The 18,950-nt window shown below is 37.4% G+C and overlaps 1 protein-coding gene across 1 annotated transcript in view; it reads right to left on the reverse strand.

Annotated features, from left to right (window-relative positions):
- Positions 1-6,052: 6,052 nt before the first annotated feature.
- Positions 6,053-18,950, reverse strand: part of LOC120528712 (transmembrane channel-like protein 2-A) — a 114,109-nt gene continuing 101,211 nt past the window's right edge. The window contains exons 19-21 of the mRNA XM_039752868.1: positions 13,172-13,250; positions 11,430-11,550; positions 6,053-6,297 (exon numbers count right to left, since the gene is read on the reverse strand). Of these exons, the coding sequence (XP_039608802.1) occupies positions 6,053-6,297; positions 11,430-11,550; positions 13,172-13,250 (445 nt within the window). The remainder of the gene's footprint in view (positions 6,298-11,429; positions 11,551-13,171; positions 13,251-18,950) is intronic.

An 18,950-nucleotide genomic window follows, 5' to 3' on the forward strand; every position in this document is an offset into this window, starting at 1 on the left:
ACAAGTCATATTCAAGAATAACAGCAACAACAGAATGCAATTACATACAATAGCAGAAATGTATGATTTCTAACAGTACTATGGCATGAAATAAAAAAAATGTACCCCAAACAGTCTTGTGGTGGCTCAAAGGCTTTCATAGACCATAGATTCCAATTCAGGTGATGTAAAAATGATATCAATGTAGCTCCTGTTGTTAGTGAACACAAAGTGGTATATTGCAGACGACCAGTTGACATAAGTTTGTGAAATTTTATGCTTCCTATTCTGCCTTCCTTGTACTTTCTGGATCTGTTTCCAAGGTGGATCTGTTTTCTGACCGAAGCAAGCAGTCATGAGCCTTTGCATACGAATCTGAAAAAAAAAACCAACAAAAAGGGCTTTTCATACCGTGCGATGCTACCAAAATTGTCAACAATTGCACTAAGTTAAGTAGTACTTACCCTAATTGTTGATGTATAGATGCGAATTGCCATCTGTGTTCTGTAGCTAGCTAAGCAATAATAACTGAAAAAGATACACTAATCTTGCTTATATTCTACCACTACGAATGAAGCTTATTTCATTATTTAAGCATCCACTTCCATCTTTTGGCAACATGTGCATTCGCCTCTAAACCCTCTATTGCTGCTACTTGTAGAGCTTCTTTAATGTCAGCTTCTGTAGGTAATGCAGAGTTGTTAATCCTGCCTCATAGTGCCGGAGTCTGAACTATTTTTGAAAGATCTCTGCATGCTTTTATAGATTTATAGTTATTTGTACAAAGCATAATGAAACTCTTATGTGATCCATCTACTATTCTTCGTTCTTTTAAAAAATGAGCTGCTGACTTTAGCAAGCAAGCCTCCTTGATGTACTGTAAACAAAAGCAGCACTCACATCTGCAATTGGTTATTCAAAGTTTCAAACTTTGGCACCAACAAATGGAGCAGCCTAGCTGAATGGTACCTTTTATGAAACAAGCTTCTGAAATAATTTGGTTGGTTGTAAGCATAAAGAGGCATTTCTATGTGCTGAAAATAGTCAGGCACATAACAGGATATCTGTGGCTTTTCTGAGACTTTTGTTGTTGGGTCTAGTCAGGGTTGTCAATCATCCATAAAAGATGTTCATAATTGAAGCATGTCGGTTAAAACATTTGACTGTCCGTAAAGAAAATCGGAAGCCCTACCCATTCAATGCTTGTTGCCAATCAGAAAACTCCACAGTGGAAATACCTTCCACTTCCTACCAGCGTGAAAACTCTATGGGAGTTTTGCTAAGTAGAGCTGGTGTAACATTGTTGCTTTCAGACTATCACTAGATAATCTTGCTTCTCAGTAAAAATACCTGAGTTCTAGAAGTGTTAATTAATTATTAAGAATTAATAAATGCACCAGTTAGATCCTGGTAACTGAATGGTAAAATACAATATTTTAAATTGTAGCTAATCTTTGGTTTTGCTTAACATTTTCAGTAACCCATTTTTTCTGATGAGTTAGTCCAATTTTTAGCCCCTTACCTGCTGTGAAAACAATTTGACTAGCTCATATCAGATTGAAACAAAAATATGAATACTACCTTGTAGGGGTAACATCCTTCTATATAAAAGCGGTCAGGATTGTCCTTCCATCCCGTGAGTGCTACGCAGGAGTGGAGTTTCACACACGCCCCGTCCATGTTGCAATGCATTATGGGATCTGTAGTTTCTTTTTTCCAGGTAAAAGATGATTTTCTACTCCAGACTGTGCGATATCTTCTTCTTCTTTCTTACTATATAAAAGTGGTCGGGATTGTCCTTCCTTCCCGTGAGTGGAAAGCGTAGCGGTATTCCGCTTATCACAGACTTACTACTTGCAGCTTGTGGTACGAAGCGACATGATGTGAGCAGAGTTCTGGTGCTCCCATCGTTCCCTGCTTTTGTGCGCGATGCGCTGGAAAAATAGACAAAATTATGTCTCTGGAAATAATTAATGTTGATGGAGTACAAATGCCTCACCGCATAGTAAATATCAGGGGGGTTCAAAAGGGTGACCTCAATATAGAAAAAAAGTTTAAATTTCATCACAAAATAACAGAACCTATGAGTATTAAAGTAATACCGCTCAATTGCAATACAGTATAACCAAATTAATGAGTTTGTATAAAATATCAAATTGATCTACATATTGAATTGCCTTAAGAAGTGGACAACTTAAAAGTCGGTTGCCTTAAAAGGCGGGTCAGCTGAGTATTAGCCTAAATTGCATAGAGGTTCCTGTTTTTATTTAAAGTAATTTTACAAAACTGTGACCAAATTATTTCTTTAGTTATTTTTTGGTGCATATTCACCTTAGGTAAAATAGGATAAAATTAAGCATAGTACTGCTTGTCTAGGAATAAAGTGGCCAATAATCACTGAACATTTTGTCTGTTGACCATGCAATTAATAAATGCTCCCAGTGGACCACCGCAGGGCCACAATCTTTAATAGTGGTCGGTTAGCCAGCAGAGAAGTGATGTTAACCTGCTGGATGGTTACCACTAGCATTCAAGCAGCTATAAGCCTCTAACAACTGAGTCTTCTTAAATCAACAATGAAGCTGTAAAAACTACAGCACTTTTATCAAATAATAACACAAAGGAACTCAAAATGAACAGGGATAAATGTAAACATTAAAGAAATTACTTCTAATTCTCTGATTCAAAATACAGTTACACCTATAAACCCATAGCACAGTACACTATTATAAATACAGTACAAATGCATCTAAACTTAAAATGAGTAAGAATGCACAAAATGTCGAACACAAAATAGCTATTTAATATATACAGAAATATTATGTATAGTTTATTTAACCACACAAGAGTTTAGAACAGTATGGACATTTAAATTCTAGAATCAGTTTTTAAGGACTGAAACATTTGCAACAAAAACTTCAAACATATGCAGCATTTTCAGACATCTACACAGTACATGTACACATACATTTAAAATGATTTCCACCTTATACATTTAGTATTTTTCAAATCAATTAATATAAGAGGTGCTGCAATACACCATTTCCATTAAAAAAAAAAACGCAATGTATCAGTGGCATTTTTCAGCTTTACTTTTGATTATTGGTAATAGTCAAAATTATTGGGTGTTTATGCCCTCAAATGGGCTGCGTCCCATCCAGGGCTGGTTACTGCCTTCATTTTCACTCCCTGCTGCCAAAATGCACTCTTTCTCTTAGATGCTAAATAACTGATTCATGGAGGTTGAATAAATGAATGGGTAGATGGAGGATTCAAGCATTCAGAGCCATGTAACATGCTAAAAAGGAATGATCATTACAAATAACTGCTGGAATATTAATCCGCCTGCAATGGTTGCTTGCACATACAATGAATATAATGATTCTGGACATTGTCAATTTTCCAAAATCAGTTACACTAATGTAGAAAGTGTGTGACTGCGTGTGTACAGACTTTGTTTCCCAGCAGCACTGCATTCAGAATAGAACCCAGCCTGGACAAGGTGCAAGACCATTGCTGTCCTCACACACATTCTGAACATATTATAGCTGCCAGCTCAGACTGCGCGCCTTTTGGATGTGATCAGCTCTGCCATATCATTTCTCCAGATTTCTCTAACTCGCACATGCACTCTGCATGTATAATTTGCATGTTCTCTCTGTGCGCTTTCTTCAATTTCTCCCTTTTTTAAAAGTTGCCCTTAACTTTATTGTTGACTTTAAACTGATGCCTTGTGAATGCACACGTGTGTCCAGCAATCATTTTGCTTCCTGTCCAGGACTAATCAACATTAATCCCTGGCATGCTGAACCATATTATGTGATCTAATAAAATAAATGTTTGATTAATAACACTACACAATGCTTCATTACCACAGAAAGAGGCACAGTGACTTTGGTCTGAACATTTCCCTAATGAGTCACTAAGGATGGAAGACACAATGAAATTAAGCACCCTAATCATGTAATAATGAACAAACCCTGACCCGCACTTTGATTTTTTTTAGTGTAATTTTATCTTGAGATAATAACTCTTCTTATAAGGTTATATCCTATATGTGACATAGTAACGAGAGATTATCTTGTGTGTACGCTATATTATGTTGCACTTAGGAGACAGGAAGCCGATTTTCCAGTTTCACAACTGTCTTTGATTTTGCAAACTTGCAAATAAATCAAAATTTTACTTGCAATGATTGCACTTCCCATCATTAACACCACACAGATATTGAGATGGCAACAAACTGCAAATATTTGACTGATATTTCAATAAACCAATAGGCTCCATTAAATATTATTAATCTACATTCCACATTCCCCCTGTTGTTGCTAATGCTGCTGATTGGCTCTTTTAAAAAATGATGGAAAATGAAAAGCAACAACTGTCACCTGACAGGTGAAAAATGGATATTGATGAGTGATGGTGTTTCAAATGATAAGTGAGTAGTGATGCAAGATAGGCAACTCATCAGTAGTGATGTATGATGAGTGAGTGATTACTGATACATGATACGGAGTAATAGTGACGTTTAATAAATGACAAGGTTTTAAATGACAACTGATACATGATGTGGAGTAATACTGATGTCTGATGAATGATGAGGTTTTAAATGACTACTGATACATGAGATGCAGAGCAATACTGATGTTTGATGATTGGAGAAGTAAAAAATGACAATGTCCTAAACTGGTCACCATACTGTGACTATGACACAGAGCTACAAGCGACAGGGTTCCCAATAAACTCTTCTTCATTTACACTCTTACTTCTAAAGGCAGCAGCAGTATGGGGAGAGAAAAAGAATCAGGAGATGGTTTTGGTATAATAATCTAGCTAATGTTAAAACCAGGAAAGTAACAATTGAGCAACAGAGTCCAGAATGTCAAACAAAGAAACACAGTCATTATTTGAAAAAAAGACAATCAAACTCAAGAATTTACACATAACTGAGCCAAACTGTAAGTCAAACTAGTGATGGTTACAAAGAAAACAGTATTAAGATTAGGATTAAAACACATAAAACGGTTTTAATAATGCACTCAACCATCTGTTACAATAAATGAATGCACCTAAAAGAACAGTTCATTAAGATGTCAGTACTATCTTACGTCCATCCATCCACTTTCCACAGCGTCTTTTCCATTATGGAATTATGGGAAACAGACGTTTTCAATTTACAAAAAAAATGCATCTTAGTACTTTATTTGTATAGTTAGTTGGAAATGAACCAACTTTACTGAGCCTTTTTAATACCCAATTAGTTCTTGTATGCATTTTTTCATATTCCATGAAACAATATGCTGCCGTTCTGTATAACCGCTATACTCAACACTTGCAGTGCCTTATTATTTGTTACTGCGCTGCACATTTCTCTGATTCTTTTTTTCCAAGGTCAACAGGATACATTACAGCTGCTTACAGATATTGTTCACAGTTGGAGCACAGGCAGGTTAAGCAAGAACTGAGCTTATTTTCTTGTCTGGTTATGCTGTCTTTACATTACAGTGCCTCTATCATGATTGAACAACTGTGAGTGAACCTGTCAGTCTCACACATTTTGTATTGAGTAAACATACATTTTACTTCAGGGCACCTACATATTTTAGATTACATATGTTTCCAATATCTTACCTCATATATCATGTTTTAGTGACACTCAGTGTGCTAATTTATTCATACTGTAAGTGAATAAAAAAGCAAAGTGGACGTATTTCATACATACATAGTATAGCTAGACTATGTGGCCCATTGGCAATTTTACTTGAAGTTTGATTAATTTAAACTGAAATATCATGATAACGAGGACCATTGCAGGCTTCATTATTATAGGGCTTCTTTCGAATGCTAAAAGAACCTGAGACTCTGGCCACTCCAGACTCCTTCTGTCTGAAATTCAGCCTGCTCGTATAGTACAAAGTGCAACTTTGGTTTTGATCTTTTTTCTAAAAAGCAGTTAAATTTATTGATCTACAGTTATCTCAGAAATAACGTTCCCTCAATACAGTTATCTAAATCATATTTGAAATTTGCTTAATACAAAGCTGACAAGTGACATCCAGGTGACAAAGATGCTCTAATGTCTTGGTTGCCCTCTGCCTCCACCTGCCCGTGGTGGTGGTCCTCGACCTGGTTGGCCTGGCACTGCTAGGCGTGGATTTCCAGGCAATGGGCCAGGTGGGCGGGGTCCTGGAGGTCTTGTTACTGCAATGCGAGGATTTTGTGCTGATAATGACACTTCCTTCTCTTGACGAACACTAGTCCCATTTCGATTTCCTCCCTTCATAGGTTTTGTTTGGTCTCCACCATTGGGTTGTTGATCTTTACACAAATACAGAAGAAGAAGATACAAAACTTTAAAAAGTTCTTCAAGAACAACATAAACCTATAAATACACCAAAATTTCACTAAGATCATTAGAGAACCTCTGCTTTAGAAAAGTACATCTAATCCTTACATTAGAGTGAACACATTAACACTCATTTCAATAATGAATGATGGGTAGCAAAAAAATGAAAAAAACAGAAAAGTAGAAAAAGTAGGTGTGTGGTGTGATTTTATGGGTATCATTTGAAGGCGAACAAACTTTTCAAAAGAATAACTGTAAATTTAAGTGTACAACAAGCCCCATGTGGCAGTACAAAGACATACCTATCAATATGTGGACAAAGATTAAGTATCTATCACATCAAAAATACTATGACTAGCATGCAAATTGCTCATCATAACAGCAAACTCTCTTTTTAGATAGATAGATAGATAGATAGATAGATAGATAGATAGATAGATAGATAGATAGATAGATAGATAGATAGATAGATAGATAGATAGATAGATAGATAGATAGATAGATAGATAGATAGACTTCCCCCAGGGGGAAATTTGGTTTTTTACAGAAGCTCTCCAAATAAATAAATATACAAATAGGTAGATAAGTAAGAAAGTCAGTAAATAAATAAATAAATAATTTCTGGCATTTTAGTATAAACTAAAATAGACGTGTATTGTTTTGGAGTTTGTTGTGACTTTGAGAATTTTCCATGAAGTCCTTCCAGGCTATTGTTTAGCAAAGTGATCTTGTTTTATTGTTTTTTTCACTGGCATTTCAAGAGTATTGTCAGATGATGACGAGGTTGGCATCCTAAAAGCAACCAAAGTTGACAAGACAACATTAAATTTGAAGCCAATAATAAATGTAGTCAAAACCATAAACAAAATGTAATTATTTGATCAAGGATCAAATCTTTCGGTAGGTTAAGTCTACCTTTTATATTACACAATGTTCCGATGCCATTAAAATCATAAGCCTACCCATATAAGAGGATTCTTCAAGTTCAGCCCTAGAGAGGTGAAGTGACTGAAAATTTTTGTTCCAGCTTAATTATGTCAGTCCTTGCTTATAATACAGTGTATTATTTATTTTAATTATGCTTCATGAGATACATTCATCTTCCCAACCCTGTAATTCCAACTCGCACTATCAAGTGCAACATAACTCCAAATGTAGATATACACCAGTCCATCAAAAGGCAAATCATGTTCACATCCATAATCATACTGGGCCAATGAAAAGTTAACATACATGTTATTACTGTACTTTAGAACAATCTAGATGAAAACAGGCTATTAAACCCAACAAATCTTGTCAGTCCTATTCACATAAATCTTCTAAAAAAATGTTAACTCTAGCTTTAAAAGTCCCTAAAGTCACTGCTAAAGGTAGCTTATTCCAAATGTCTATGGTTCTCTGTGTAATGAAAAACTTTCTAATGTTTGTTGCAAAATTCACCCTTAACAAGTTTCCAACTGTGTCCCTGTGTTCTTGAACTCATTTTAAAATAACAGTCTTGATTCACTGTACCAATTCCCTTCATAATTTTAAACACTTCCATCATGTCTTCTCTTAATCTTCTTTATCTTAAACTGAAAAGGTTCAGCTCTTTCTTCATAATTAATCTCCTGTAGCCCTGGAATCAGCGTAGTCGCTGTTCTCTGGACTTTTTCTAGTGTTGCTATATCATTTGTAGAAGGAAAATTTTTTATATTAGCACAGAGAATAGCAAATTAACATAAAGAGCCATAAAAAGTAATTAAAAACTTCTAAAACATTAGATTAAGCATAAATTACAATGTTAAGCAAATAAGATAGGTCAAGCAAATAGTTAACTAAAAATCAGTTATATTGCATTATTTTTAAGCTTACAGCAGAAATTACCAGTTTGAGAACGTACAGGAAAAAGAACAGAGATTGACGTACAGAAACCAACTTAGAACAGGATAAGAGTTTGAGAACACCTGTGTCCAAGCCTAGAAAGCTAAGGAAACGATACCTCAGACAGAAGATGGCTCTGGGAGGCACGTAAAGAAACCAGCTGGATTGGGGAATCAGCAGAAAGAAAACAAAAGGCTTTTGCTGTAAGCAAGGTCACACTGATGTAATGCCATGAAGAGAAAGTCTTAGTAAATTCAGGCATTAGCAAAAATATTAGAAGAATATATTAGAAATAAACTTTAGTGTAGAAATTAAGACAAATCAAGCATGCCAAGCAATGATTAAATGAAAACATATACTATATTTCTTTTTAATTAAAGCTTAGCTTTAGGCCACCAATATAGCATAGCATGAAAGGCTAGAAAAGGAAGTGACACCATGAAAGACAAAATATGGAATAAGGAACATCTGCCTAGCTGAAGAACCAATTAAGTATAAGAAAAACAGAAACTGGAGTGAACAATAGGCAGTGAAAATACCAGCCCAGCCAGCTGCAGGGTGAAGTCAGGAGATAATAAGGGTTCCCATGAGAACTCAAGGTATCGGCTGGACAGGAGTAGAGGGGAGTCAGAGAAAATGAGCAAATGAGCTAATATGAGTGAGATTGGAGAAAATATGAAATGGCTATATAAGTTTTGAGTCCGGAACTGCAGGGCTTAATCTCAATCGGCTGAACTGGGTTGAGTCCTTGTTGTTGATTTATTGCAATAAAGTTTTAAAACTCTTTCTGTCTATCCCGAGTCCTAATACCCTTTATTTTTAGGTAAAAAGCCTTCTGATGATGAATTTTTCGCCACAACACATTTTTGTAGCCTGGGGACCAAAACTGTACACCGTACTCCAGATCAGGCCTCACCAGTGCCTTATAAAGTTCACTATAATCTCCTTGGACTTGTACTCTCCACACATCGTGCTATAAAACCTTACATCCTTTTAGCCTTCTTAATGGCTTCTGAACACTGTCTTGAAAGACCAGATAAATAATATCATATGCTCCACTTGCATTGTATCCTTTTGTTGCTTCCTAATGAAATTCTAACATGTAAGTAAAACATGACCTCACTCTTTTGAACCTTTGCTGACTGTTCTTGCCATTTGTTGCTCAATCTTATCCTTAATAATTCCTTCCATTAATTTTCCTATGATGCACATTAAGCTCTACTGGCCTATCCTATAGTTGTTTGGATCTGCCTGATCAGAATTTTTATATAACAGGATAATATTTGCCATTTTCCAGTTCTTTGGAATTCCCACAGTGCAAACTGACTTTCTATTTTCTAATAATTAAAATAATAGTGCCCTGCCTGGGGTTTGTTTCCTGCCTTGCACCCTGTGTTGGCTGGGATTGGCTCCAGCAGACCCCCGTGACCCTGTAGTTTGTATATAGAGGGTTGGATAATGGATGGATGGATAATAATAATAATAATAATAATAATAATAATAATAATAATAGCCATTTTCCACCGAGAGTCCTTTGGAATTTCCCAAGTGCACCGTGACTTCCTAAAAATATGTATCAAGGGGTTATATATGTACTGGGCGGTCTATAGCCTCTTTCCCTAATGCTTTTCCAGGCAAAGCCACATGTCCTTTCTAAGGGTTCATCATCTAACTGAATAGGACTTGTATTTAAATTCTGTTTGACATAAAAAGGAACCCCATCTATTTTTCTGTTCTGTCTATCCTTCCTAAAAATGTGTATCCCTCTTTTATACTCATTCCCATCTTTGTTATTTAGCCAGGTTTCCATTATTGCTATAATATCATAGTTATGCTCCTCTACATACAACTCCAACGCATTTGTTTTATTTTTGATACTTCTAACATTAAGCCAAGCTATTTTTTATGTATTACTCATTTTACTTTTATATTTAATCATTGGGTTAGAACTTACATTATTACACATTTTTATTTGTACACTATTGTTTGTTCCACTATGCACAGTTCTAAACCTGGCCTCTCCTAAATTCCCTGCATCCCATACCCTAGTTTAAACAATTCTCGACTAACCTACTCATACTCCTGCCCAACACATTGGTGCCCCTCCAGTTCAGATGTAACCTGTTGAGACAGAACAGGTCCCATTTGTTCCAAAAGGAGTTCCAACATCCCATAAACTTATACACTTCTATCCTACACAAAATTTGAGCCAAGCGTTAAGCCTTCTAATTTCCCCAGTCCATGCCTCTCTACCCTTCCAGGGAGGTCTCCCACCTGTGCACCTAGAAGGTAACACACTATGCGAGACTCTCTGCCCCTGGAGCAAACCTGGCTTCAATCCCCCTAATGACTGAGTCCCCAACTATTACTACCTCTCTCTATCTGGAAACTGTTTTTTAGACAACCCATTGGGGCTCTTCATGCCTGAATACCACCTCAGAATCTTCAGAGACACCGTCCAACTCTGCAAGGACCAGAAAATGGTTTGATACTTCCAGTTCTGATGTTGAAGACTCTGGACAGTGTGCACCCTTTATCTTCTACCTTGTGACCATGACCCACTTCTCTCTACTTGTCTGGTTTAGAATCTCCTCCTGGGCCACCTTTGGGGTGTACACTATCTCTCTAAAGAACATCTATGCCAGGTCCACAAATTCTCTACTACAACGCAGGCCAACCAATTTCTCCTCCAGTTCAAAGACCCTTAGTTTGAGCTGTTGGATCATCTGGCATCTTCTGTTGATGTAGCCTTCCTCAAAGTCATCATCTAAAAAGTCCAACATTCAACAGGAATTGCATTGCACTGATCTAATTTTTTTTATTAAAATCTGAGTTAGGGTTACTAAAACTGCCTTATCATTTTTTTTATTTTATTAAAACTAAATGACTTAACTTAAATGGTAAAACTAAAAAAACAAAATTAAGCCAAATAAATTAAAGAACTGCTAGAATTATTTTACACCTTATGGTCCCTTAAGCTCCATATTACTGTATATGGGAAGAAAATTTGACTGCACAGAGAAAACTCAGCCTGACATGAAAAGAATGTACCTACATACAAAACACAGTTAGGTCTGAGACTTTTTACTTAGTTTCTTGGAGCTGTAATGAGACAATGTTAATCAATGTACCACCATATCATGCATCAAAATATTTTCATATTAAATGTAAAAATAAGTATATTTCTAAGTAATTGGAAGGAAAGGTGTTAATTCCATTAAGAAAATTAAGTATTAAGTACTTGATGCTGCAGTGGTGTGGTTAACAGCTCCAGAATTGATAGGTAGCAAATCTTCCAAATCTTTCAGGACAGAGTTGGTTGTGCTCTTGTTATTTCTTCGATTCTTCTCTTCATCCCGTTGCTGTTCAGAGACGATATAAAAAAAGACAATTTTTTGCTGAGTTCACATTATAAAATGTACAACGATTGTTCATCTAGCAAAATCAGTCAAGGCTGTAAGGCCACCCTAATGATATGGTGGCCAGCAGGCCACATGAAGCCCAGAAGCAACCTCTGAGTGGCCTAGCCTGTGGTCCCACCACAAACGAATAGATAAACCAAGAAAGACACAGAAATTCCTACATAACTCTAGATCTATCAAGGCCACAAATCAGCAGCTGGAGGCTTTGTTTGCATCAGTGGATAGGTCAGGCCTGCCAGGGAGTTTTAAAGCCTGGATTTATCAGCATTGTATACTTCCCAGGATCTTGTGGCCACTGCTTGGGTATGAGGTTCCACTGTCAAACGTAGAGGGCTTTGAAAGAAGAGTCACCCACCATCTCTGTAAATGGCTGGGCCTCCCATGAACCCTGAGCAGCATCACCTCTGAGCATATGAAAGAAATGTATGCTGAGTTGGAGAAAGAATACTGCTGATGCAGGAGGTGTACATGATTTTTGTCCATAGAGGTGGGCTGCAGAGGTTTTATAGCCCATTCTCTGTGTAAGGCTTACAGTCTTCTGGGCATCACAGGTATGAGTAAGATAAAAGCAATCAAAGTTACAACCAATGTATCAGAAAAAGCCTCTAGATGGCTGTGGATGAAAAACTGTGGTCACTTGCTACTAGGGCACAAGCCAGGAACTGATCACTCCTGGTTAGGTTACCTGGACGAGGGTGTCTGATGTTGAAAGACCCGAAATACCTGATGACCCCAGGTTACATCACTGATGAAGTGTCTAAGTGCATCAATAGATTTATGTTGTAACCTACAGTACATTGCTTTATGCCTGTGAAACATGGACATTGAGAAAGAAAGAAATTTCAGAATTGAATGTATTTGAATGAATTTGCTACAGAAAGATTCTTAATATCATCTGGAGACAAAAGGTGACAAATGAAATAATTCAAACTGATCTTAAATTAGAAAAAAAAAATTCAGAAGTTGTTAAGGAATGTTGGTCTTTTTGAGTATTCATGCATGATGAGAAGGGAGAAGATAATCAGAGTGTATAATCAGAATAAAGATAAGAGAAAAAGAAATTGGTATTGGTAACACTAGCATGTAGATGGACTGATGACATTAAAGAATTGCTGGGAGTAGGAGAATGGATGTCTAAAGAAATAAAATGATTCTGAAAACCACCTGGAAAAATTTAAAAGCACCATCGACCTCCACTGTCCCTTGATGGACTACAGAGGGTCTCTAGATGTGGATATCTCTCATGTACTATTTGAGCTCACACATGCATTCTGAATGATAAACAAAGGCTGTAGAATGACACAGATGGATGTAGCCAATTATACATTATAGTTGATAATTTATGTCTAAATATTTTATAATATCAACCTGGTAGCATTTTTTTAGTAGGGAAGAATTAATAATGTTCATATGTAATCACTCCCAAAAGAGATATTGTAGTTGCAAGACTCATGCAATAGTTACATTATATCAGAAGGGTTTTATGTCTGTCCTAGCACAATACAGCATTTTTATGAAATTCACCCAATACTCAATTTACCTAATACTGCTCAGTACATACCATTTGCATCTTCTTCTTTAATTCCATGTTTGAATTCATATATGACTTAGATACAGCATTTAAATAATAAATCGCCAACCTGAAAGAAAATTATTTTATAAAACACATAATCAGTATAAACGGTGCTTTACTAGTCATCAAGTGCCTGCAATATATTTTATTGCTAAACATAAGGCAATAGAGATACTTTAAAACAGAGTTGAGGCAATGTCAATTGTGCTTGTATTTTATAACTTTAACTGAAATTACAAACATATTGTTCTTTCATAGCATATCATTCTTCATACATACCACCTTAAATTTATAAAATAAATGTAGAATAAGCACAGAACAGCAAGTTTAATTATATATTTCTAAAGTGAAATCTACTGTCTTTTGCATAAATTTTAACTAGATTTAGTTTTATTGACGTACCAACTATTACTATGCATTTAGACTTAAGTGCACTATGCTCACTAAATCCAAAACAGGGCACAGAGCCTATCCGGGTAACACTGGGTGCAAGACAGGAAATTTCCCATTCCATCATACAGCACATTCATCACAGACTTATTTAGCCAAATTAGGGCCAAGTTAGAGTTGTCAATCAGCCAAACCTGAACAGTTATAGGGAGTAAAGCAGAAGTCCCCAAAAGAAAACCAAGGCAAACATGTCCATACCGGCAATGACAGGCATAGTATTTGAACCCTGGACACTGGATTCATGAGGCAGCAGTGCTAAACACTGCACCAAAGTAGCACCCTGGTACTCTACAGTTAATTCAAAGCATGGATGCACAGATGATAGATAGAACTAAATAGTGCAACTACTGTATATAACTTTAGTTCCTAATTTTCAACATTGGCTACAAGTCAGTTTTAAAACACTGATTTTGGAGTTCAAAGCTATAAATGTTTTACTCTTCCTTTTATATTATAGAACTTACTAGCTGTTAAAGCTCAGAGTGTACATTGAGATGACAAGATACAGGCACTCCAAGTTTCCATTTAAAACAGAACCTTTAGCCATAGGGTCAATAAATCAAGGAATGACCTTTATCATATTGTGGACCTGAACCATTATGGGCTGTTCTTTATGGGACTGGGCAGCTGGTTGAGTTAGGGGTGGTAAATTCAATTTTGTTTTGTCTTCTTTGCCATTTGGATGCTGAAAGAGCTTATTTAATTCATATTAATGTTTGTAGCTGTGCACCAGGATTTTTTAATGTACAGCGCCAGCCCTCCACCTTAACATTTAGCGTAAGCTGCAGTCCTGTCTGCACAGCAGTCCACTCTGCATAAGGCGATCCTCAGCTGAATCTCGTCCATCTTATTAGATAGATAGATAGATAGATAGATAGATAGATAGATAGATAGATAGATAGATAGATAGATAGATAGATAGATAGATAGATAGATAGATAGATAGATAGATAGATAGATACTTTATTAATCCCAAGGGGAAATTCACACACTCCAGCAGCAGCATACATAAAGAACAATATTAAATTAAAGAGTGATAAAAATGCAGGTATAACAGAAAATAACTTTGTATAATGTTAATGTTAACTTGGGGTGGAACTGAAGAGTCGCATAGTGTGGGGGAAGGAACGATCTCCTCAGTCTGTCAGTGGAGCAGGATAGTGACAGCAGTCTTTTGCTGAAGCTGCTCTTCTGTCTGGAGATAATCCTGTTCAGCGGATGCAGTGGATTTTTGTAGTATAGCGGTTTCACAGCTCTCGTCAAAGGCCAGTTTTAAGTAAATAATCGCTGTGCTTGCGGCTTAGCGAGGGGGCGTGGTGGTTGTGCGGCTGAAGAGTGTCCCAGGATGATTTGTGGTGTGGGCGTTTCTCACCTAGTGCACAGGTGAGAAATCGTCCATGTCCATGATTGTTCTCGGGGCTACTGATTAGCCACGACTGCCACGTCCTCTTAATTAAATAGAAGCGCAAGGCAGTTAAGGGGAGAGAAAGAAAAGAAAGGAAAAGACGTTGGTTGCTGGGAGGAAGCGAGGAAGCAATGAGGATAAAGCTGGTGTGAGAGAGAGAGCAGGCTCAAGTGCAGTTGGACTGTGGGCCCTAGCGAGGTGTTTATCCAAAACCTAGGGCAGTTGATTGTGGTCACTCCCGCTGAGCATTTTGAGAGGAGCGGAAGTGACCAGTGAAGGGGGTGACTCGGTGAGTCGGGAGACTTAGGAAGATAATCTCCAGCGTGAGAGTCTTGGCCGTTGGAGAGAAGCCAAGTCCCAGTCTGGGTTGAGTGTGCGACCGAAGCCAGGGATCGGGAGGCCTCCAGACCTCTTCTGAAGTGGAAAGAAGGTCAGCTGCAGGTAGAGTGGCTCCTCCTGGATAGGGAGAAGAAGGGGTGTCACTAGTTAGACTAACGCACTTTGCTTTGTGTTTTAAAGAGATTGCTTCCAACGTTTTAACCTCATCATCTTTTAAAGGATTATTATTTTTCTGTTTATTGATTTTTAAACCACCACGTTTGTTTTATGGATTGTTTAATTATTGGAAAGCACTGCACGATTTATTTGAACACTGTTTTCTTCTTCTATTTTTAAATAAAAGCACTTGGCATTTTTGTACACCATCCCCTTGCTCTATTGTTGCCTCACTGCTGTGCTCATCGGTGACATTACCGACGGTGTTGGGATCAAGGGCTCCCGGACAGCAGATGGGAGCATGCAATGAACCCGCATCGTGACAATTCTCCATGATTGACAGGAGCCTGCTCAGCACCCGCCGCTCTGCCACGGATGTCCAGCTGTCCAGCTCCGTTCCTACAATACAGCCTGCCTTCCTCACCAGTTTATCCAGGCGTGAGGCATCCTTCTTCTTTATGCTGCCTCCCCAGCACATCACTGTGTAGAAGAGGGCACTTGTCACAACCGTCTGGTACAACATCTGCAGCATCTTATTGCAGATGTTGAAGGATGCCAGCCTTCTAAGGTATTGTCGGCTCTGACCTTTCTTAAACAGGGCATCAGTATTGGCAGACCAGTCCAATTTATCATCCAGCCTGCGCTCCCAGATATTTATAGGTCTGGTACACAGTCACCTCTGATCACGGAGTCCATGAGGGGCCTGGTCCTCCTAAAATCCACCACCAGCTCCTTGGTTTTGCTGGTGTTCAGGTGTAGGTGGTAATAATTTACAGATAAATCTTAATGCACTAAAATTGATGAAGATTATATATATATATATATATATATATATATAAGTGCAAAATTCTTTTCTTTTTTTTTTTTTTTCCTCTTTTAAAGACTATATTGGTAACAGATATCTCTATCTTTTAACCTTAAAGCGCCACTGCATGGGGGCTTGATGTGCTTTGGACGTGCTCTGTCTCTGGGTATGTCAGAGGACTGGGACTGCATGAAGTGGGTTTTAGCCTCACCTGGGGAGGCAAAAAGGGAGGGTGGGGGTTAAGGGGAAGAGAAAGAGAGCAGGCTTGATCTATATCTAATCTATCATCTCAATCTTTATAATTATAACTATCAACGTAATAATAAGCTGCATGGCAACAACTCTTGGGGGAATAGGAAATTAAGACCTAAACTATTTCACTTCCAGTTAAGACTATAATATGACACCAAAAACTCAGAATCAGTGTCTCCATGATGGGACAGTTAACTTCGTAAGCTGGAATGTTAAAGGCCTGAATCACGAATTAAAGAGAAAGAAAGTACTTTCTCACCTAACAGGTCTAAATGCTAAAATAGTATTTTTACAGGAAACCCACTTACTAAGTAAGGATCAGTTCCGCTGCAAAAGACTGGACTGGCCAAATGTTCCATTCTAGTTTTACAAAGAAAACTAGAGGGGTGGGAATTCTCATACATAGAACAGTACCATTTGTAGCATCAGATGTAGTATTGGATCCTGAAGGGAGATATGTGATGGTCATGGGAGACTTATCTAACTGTAAAATGATTTTGATAAATGTTTATGCACCTAATGTTGATGATAAGGAATTTATACAAAATTTATTTGCATCCATTCCCAATCTGAACACTCATAAACTTATAATGGCTGGGGGCTTTAATTGTGTTCTAAATCCACTTTTAGATAAGACTTCCTCCACAGGGGAACGCAACTAACACCGCAAAGATAATTACAAAGTTTATAACTGATCACAACTTATCAGATCCCTGGAGGTTTTAAACCCAAATTCAAGAACATATTCTTTCTACTCACCAGTACATCATTGCTACTCAAGGATTGATTACTTCTTTATAGATAATAACTTCTTGCCTAAGATTAAATCTTGTAAATACGATGCTATTGTTATTTCAGACCATGCTCCGATGATCTTGGAGCTGAAATTACTAAGCCCCATACACTCACCCCGCAGATGGCGTCTCAATCCGCTTCTATTAGCTGACGAGAATTGTACTGAATTTATATCCAAACAAATTGAATTCTTTCTAGAGACAAATACATCCCCTGAGATCTCTGCAGGAATACTCTGGGAAACTCTTAAGGCCTTCTTAAGAGGACAGATTATCTCATATCTTTCCCACAGAAATAAATCCGCGAAGAAAGTAGCAGAGATAAAAAGAAATTACTAAAATAGATGAAGAACATGCCAGACTACCAAGCAGACTCTACATAAGAGGAGGCAGGCTCTACATTCAGAATTAAACCTCTTGACAACTAAAGAAACCGAACAACTAATTTACAAATCCAGACATCATTATTATGAACATGGAGAGAAAGCTAATAAGCTTTTAGCAACAAATTCACAAGCAAGATGTACGCAACGCAATCTCGTAATTACTAACACTAACGGAGATAAAATCATCGAACACAAAAATATAATGTACACTTTTAGAGACTACTATAAATCCCTATATACTACTGAGTTTAAAGAAGACAATATACAATCTAATGCATTTCTGGATAAATTACAGATACCACAAATTGACGCTTATTAGTGTGGAGGAGCTCGATAAACCTCTGTCATTATCAGAATTACTGGATGCTATAAAGTCACTCCAAGGTGGAAAAGCAGCAGGCCCTGACGGCTACCCTGCAGAGTTTTACAAGAAATTCTCCGCTCAGCTAGCTCCCTCCTATTAGCAACATTTACAGAAGCCAGAGATAACCAATCTCTTCCACAAACCTTTCGCCAAGCACTAATCACTGTCTTTCCAAAACAAAATAAGGACTTATTACAATGTGCATCATACAGACCAATTTCACTTCTGAATAACGACGTTAAAATACTCTCTAAAATCATAGCTAGAAGGATGGAGAAAGTGCTCCCTCAGTAATATCACAAGACCAAACTGGATTTATTAGGGGCCGACACTTATCTTCAAATCTTCGCCTGTTTAATGTAATATACTCACCAACTAAATCAAACACCCCAGAAATATTATTATCATTGGATGCAGAAAAGCATTCGACATGATTGAATGGAAATACCTTTTACTATTTTGGAGAAGTTTGGGTTTGGCCCAACATTTGTGCATGGATTAAATTACTGTATACTAACCCAGAAGCTTCAGTTTGCATCAATAACATTTGCTCAGACTACTTTAAACTAGAACGTGGCACAAGACAAGGATGCCCTTTGTCACCACTGCTGTTTGCAATTGCCATTGAACCACTGGCAATACATTGTCGAAATACTGATCAGATAAAGGGGATTAGCAGAGAAGGACTGGAACAGAAAATCTCATTATATGCAGATGACATGGTACTGTATATATCGGATCCAGAAAATTCTGTGCCTGCAGTCTTAGCAGCACTCACAGAATTTCAAAAGCTCTCTGGTCTCAGAATTAATCTGA

Source organism: Polypterus senegalus, chromosome 4 (assembly GCF_016835505.1).
Source record: "Polypterus senegalus isolate Bchr_013 chromosome 4, ASM1683550v1, whole genome shotgun sequence".
Classification (NCBI taxonomy): Eukaryota; Metazoa; Chordata; class Cladistia; order Polypteriformes; family Polypteridae; genus Polypterus; species Polypterus senegalus.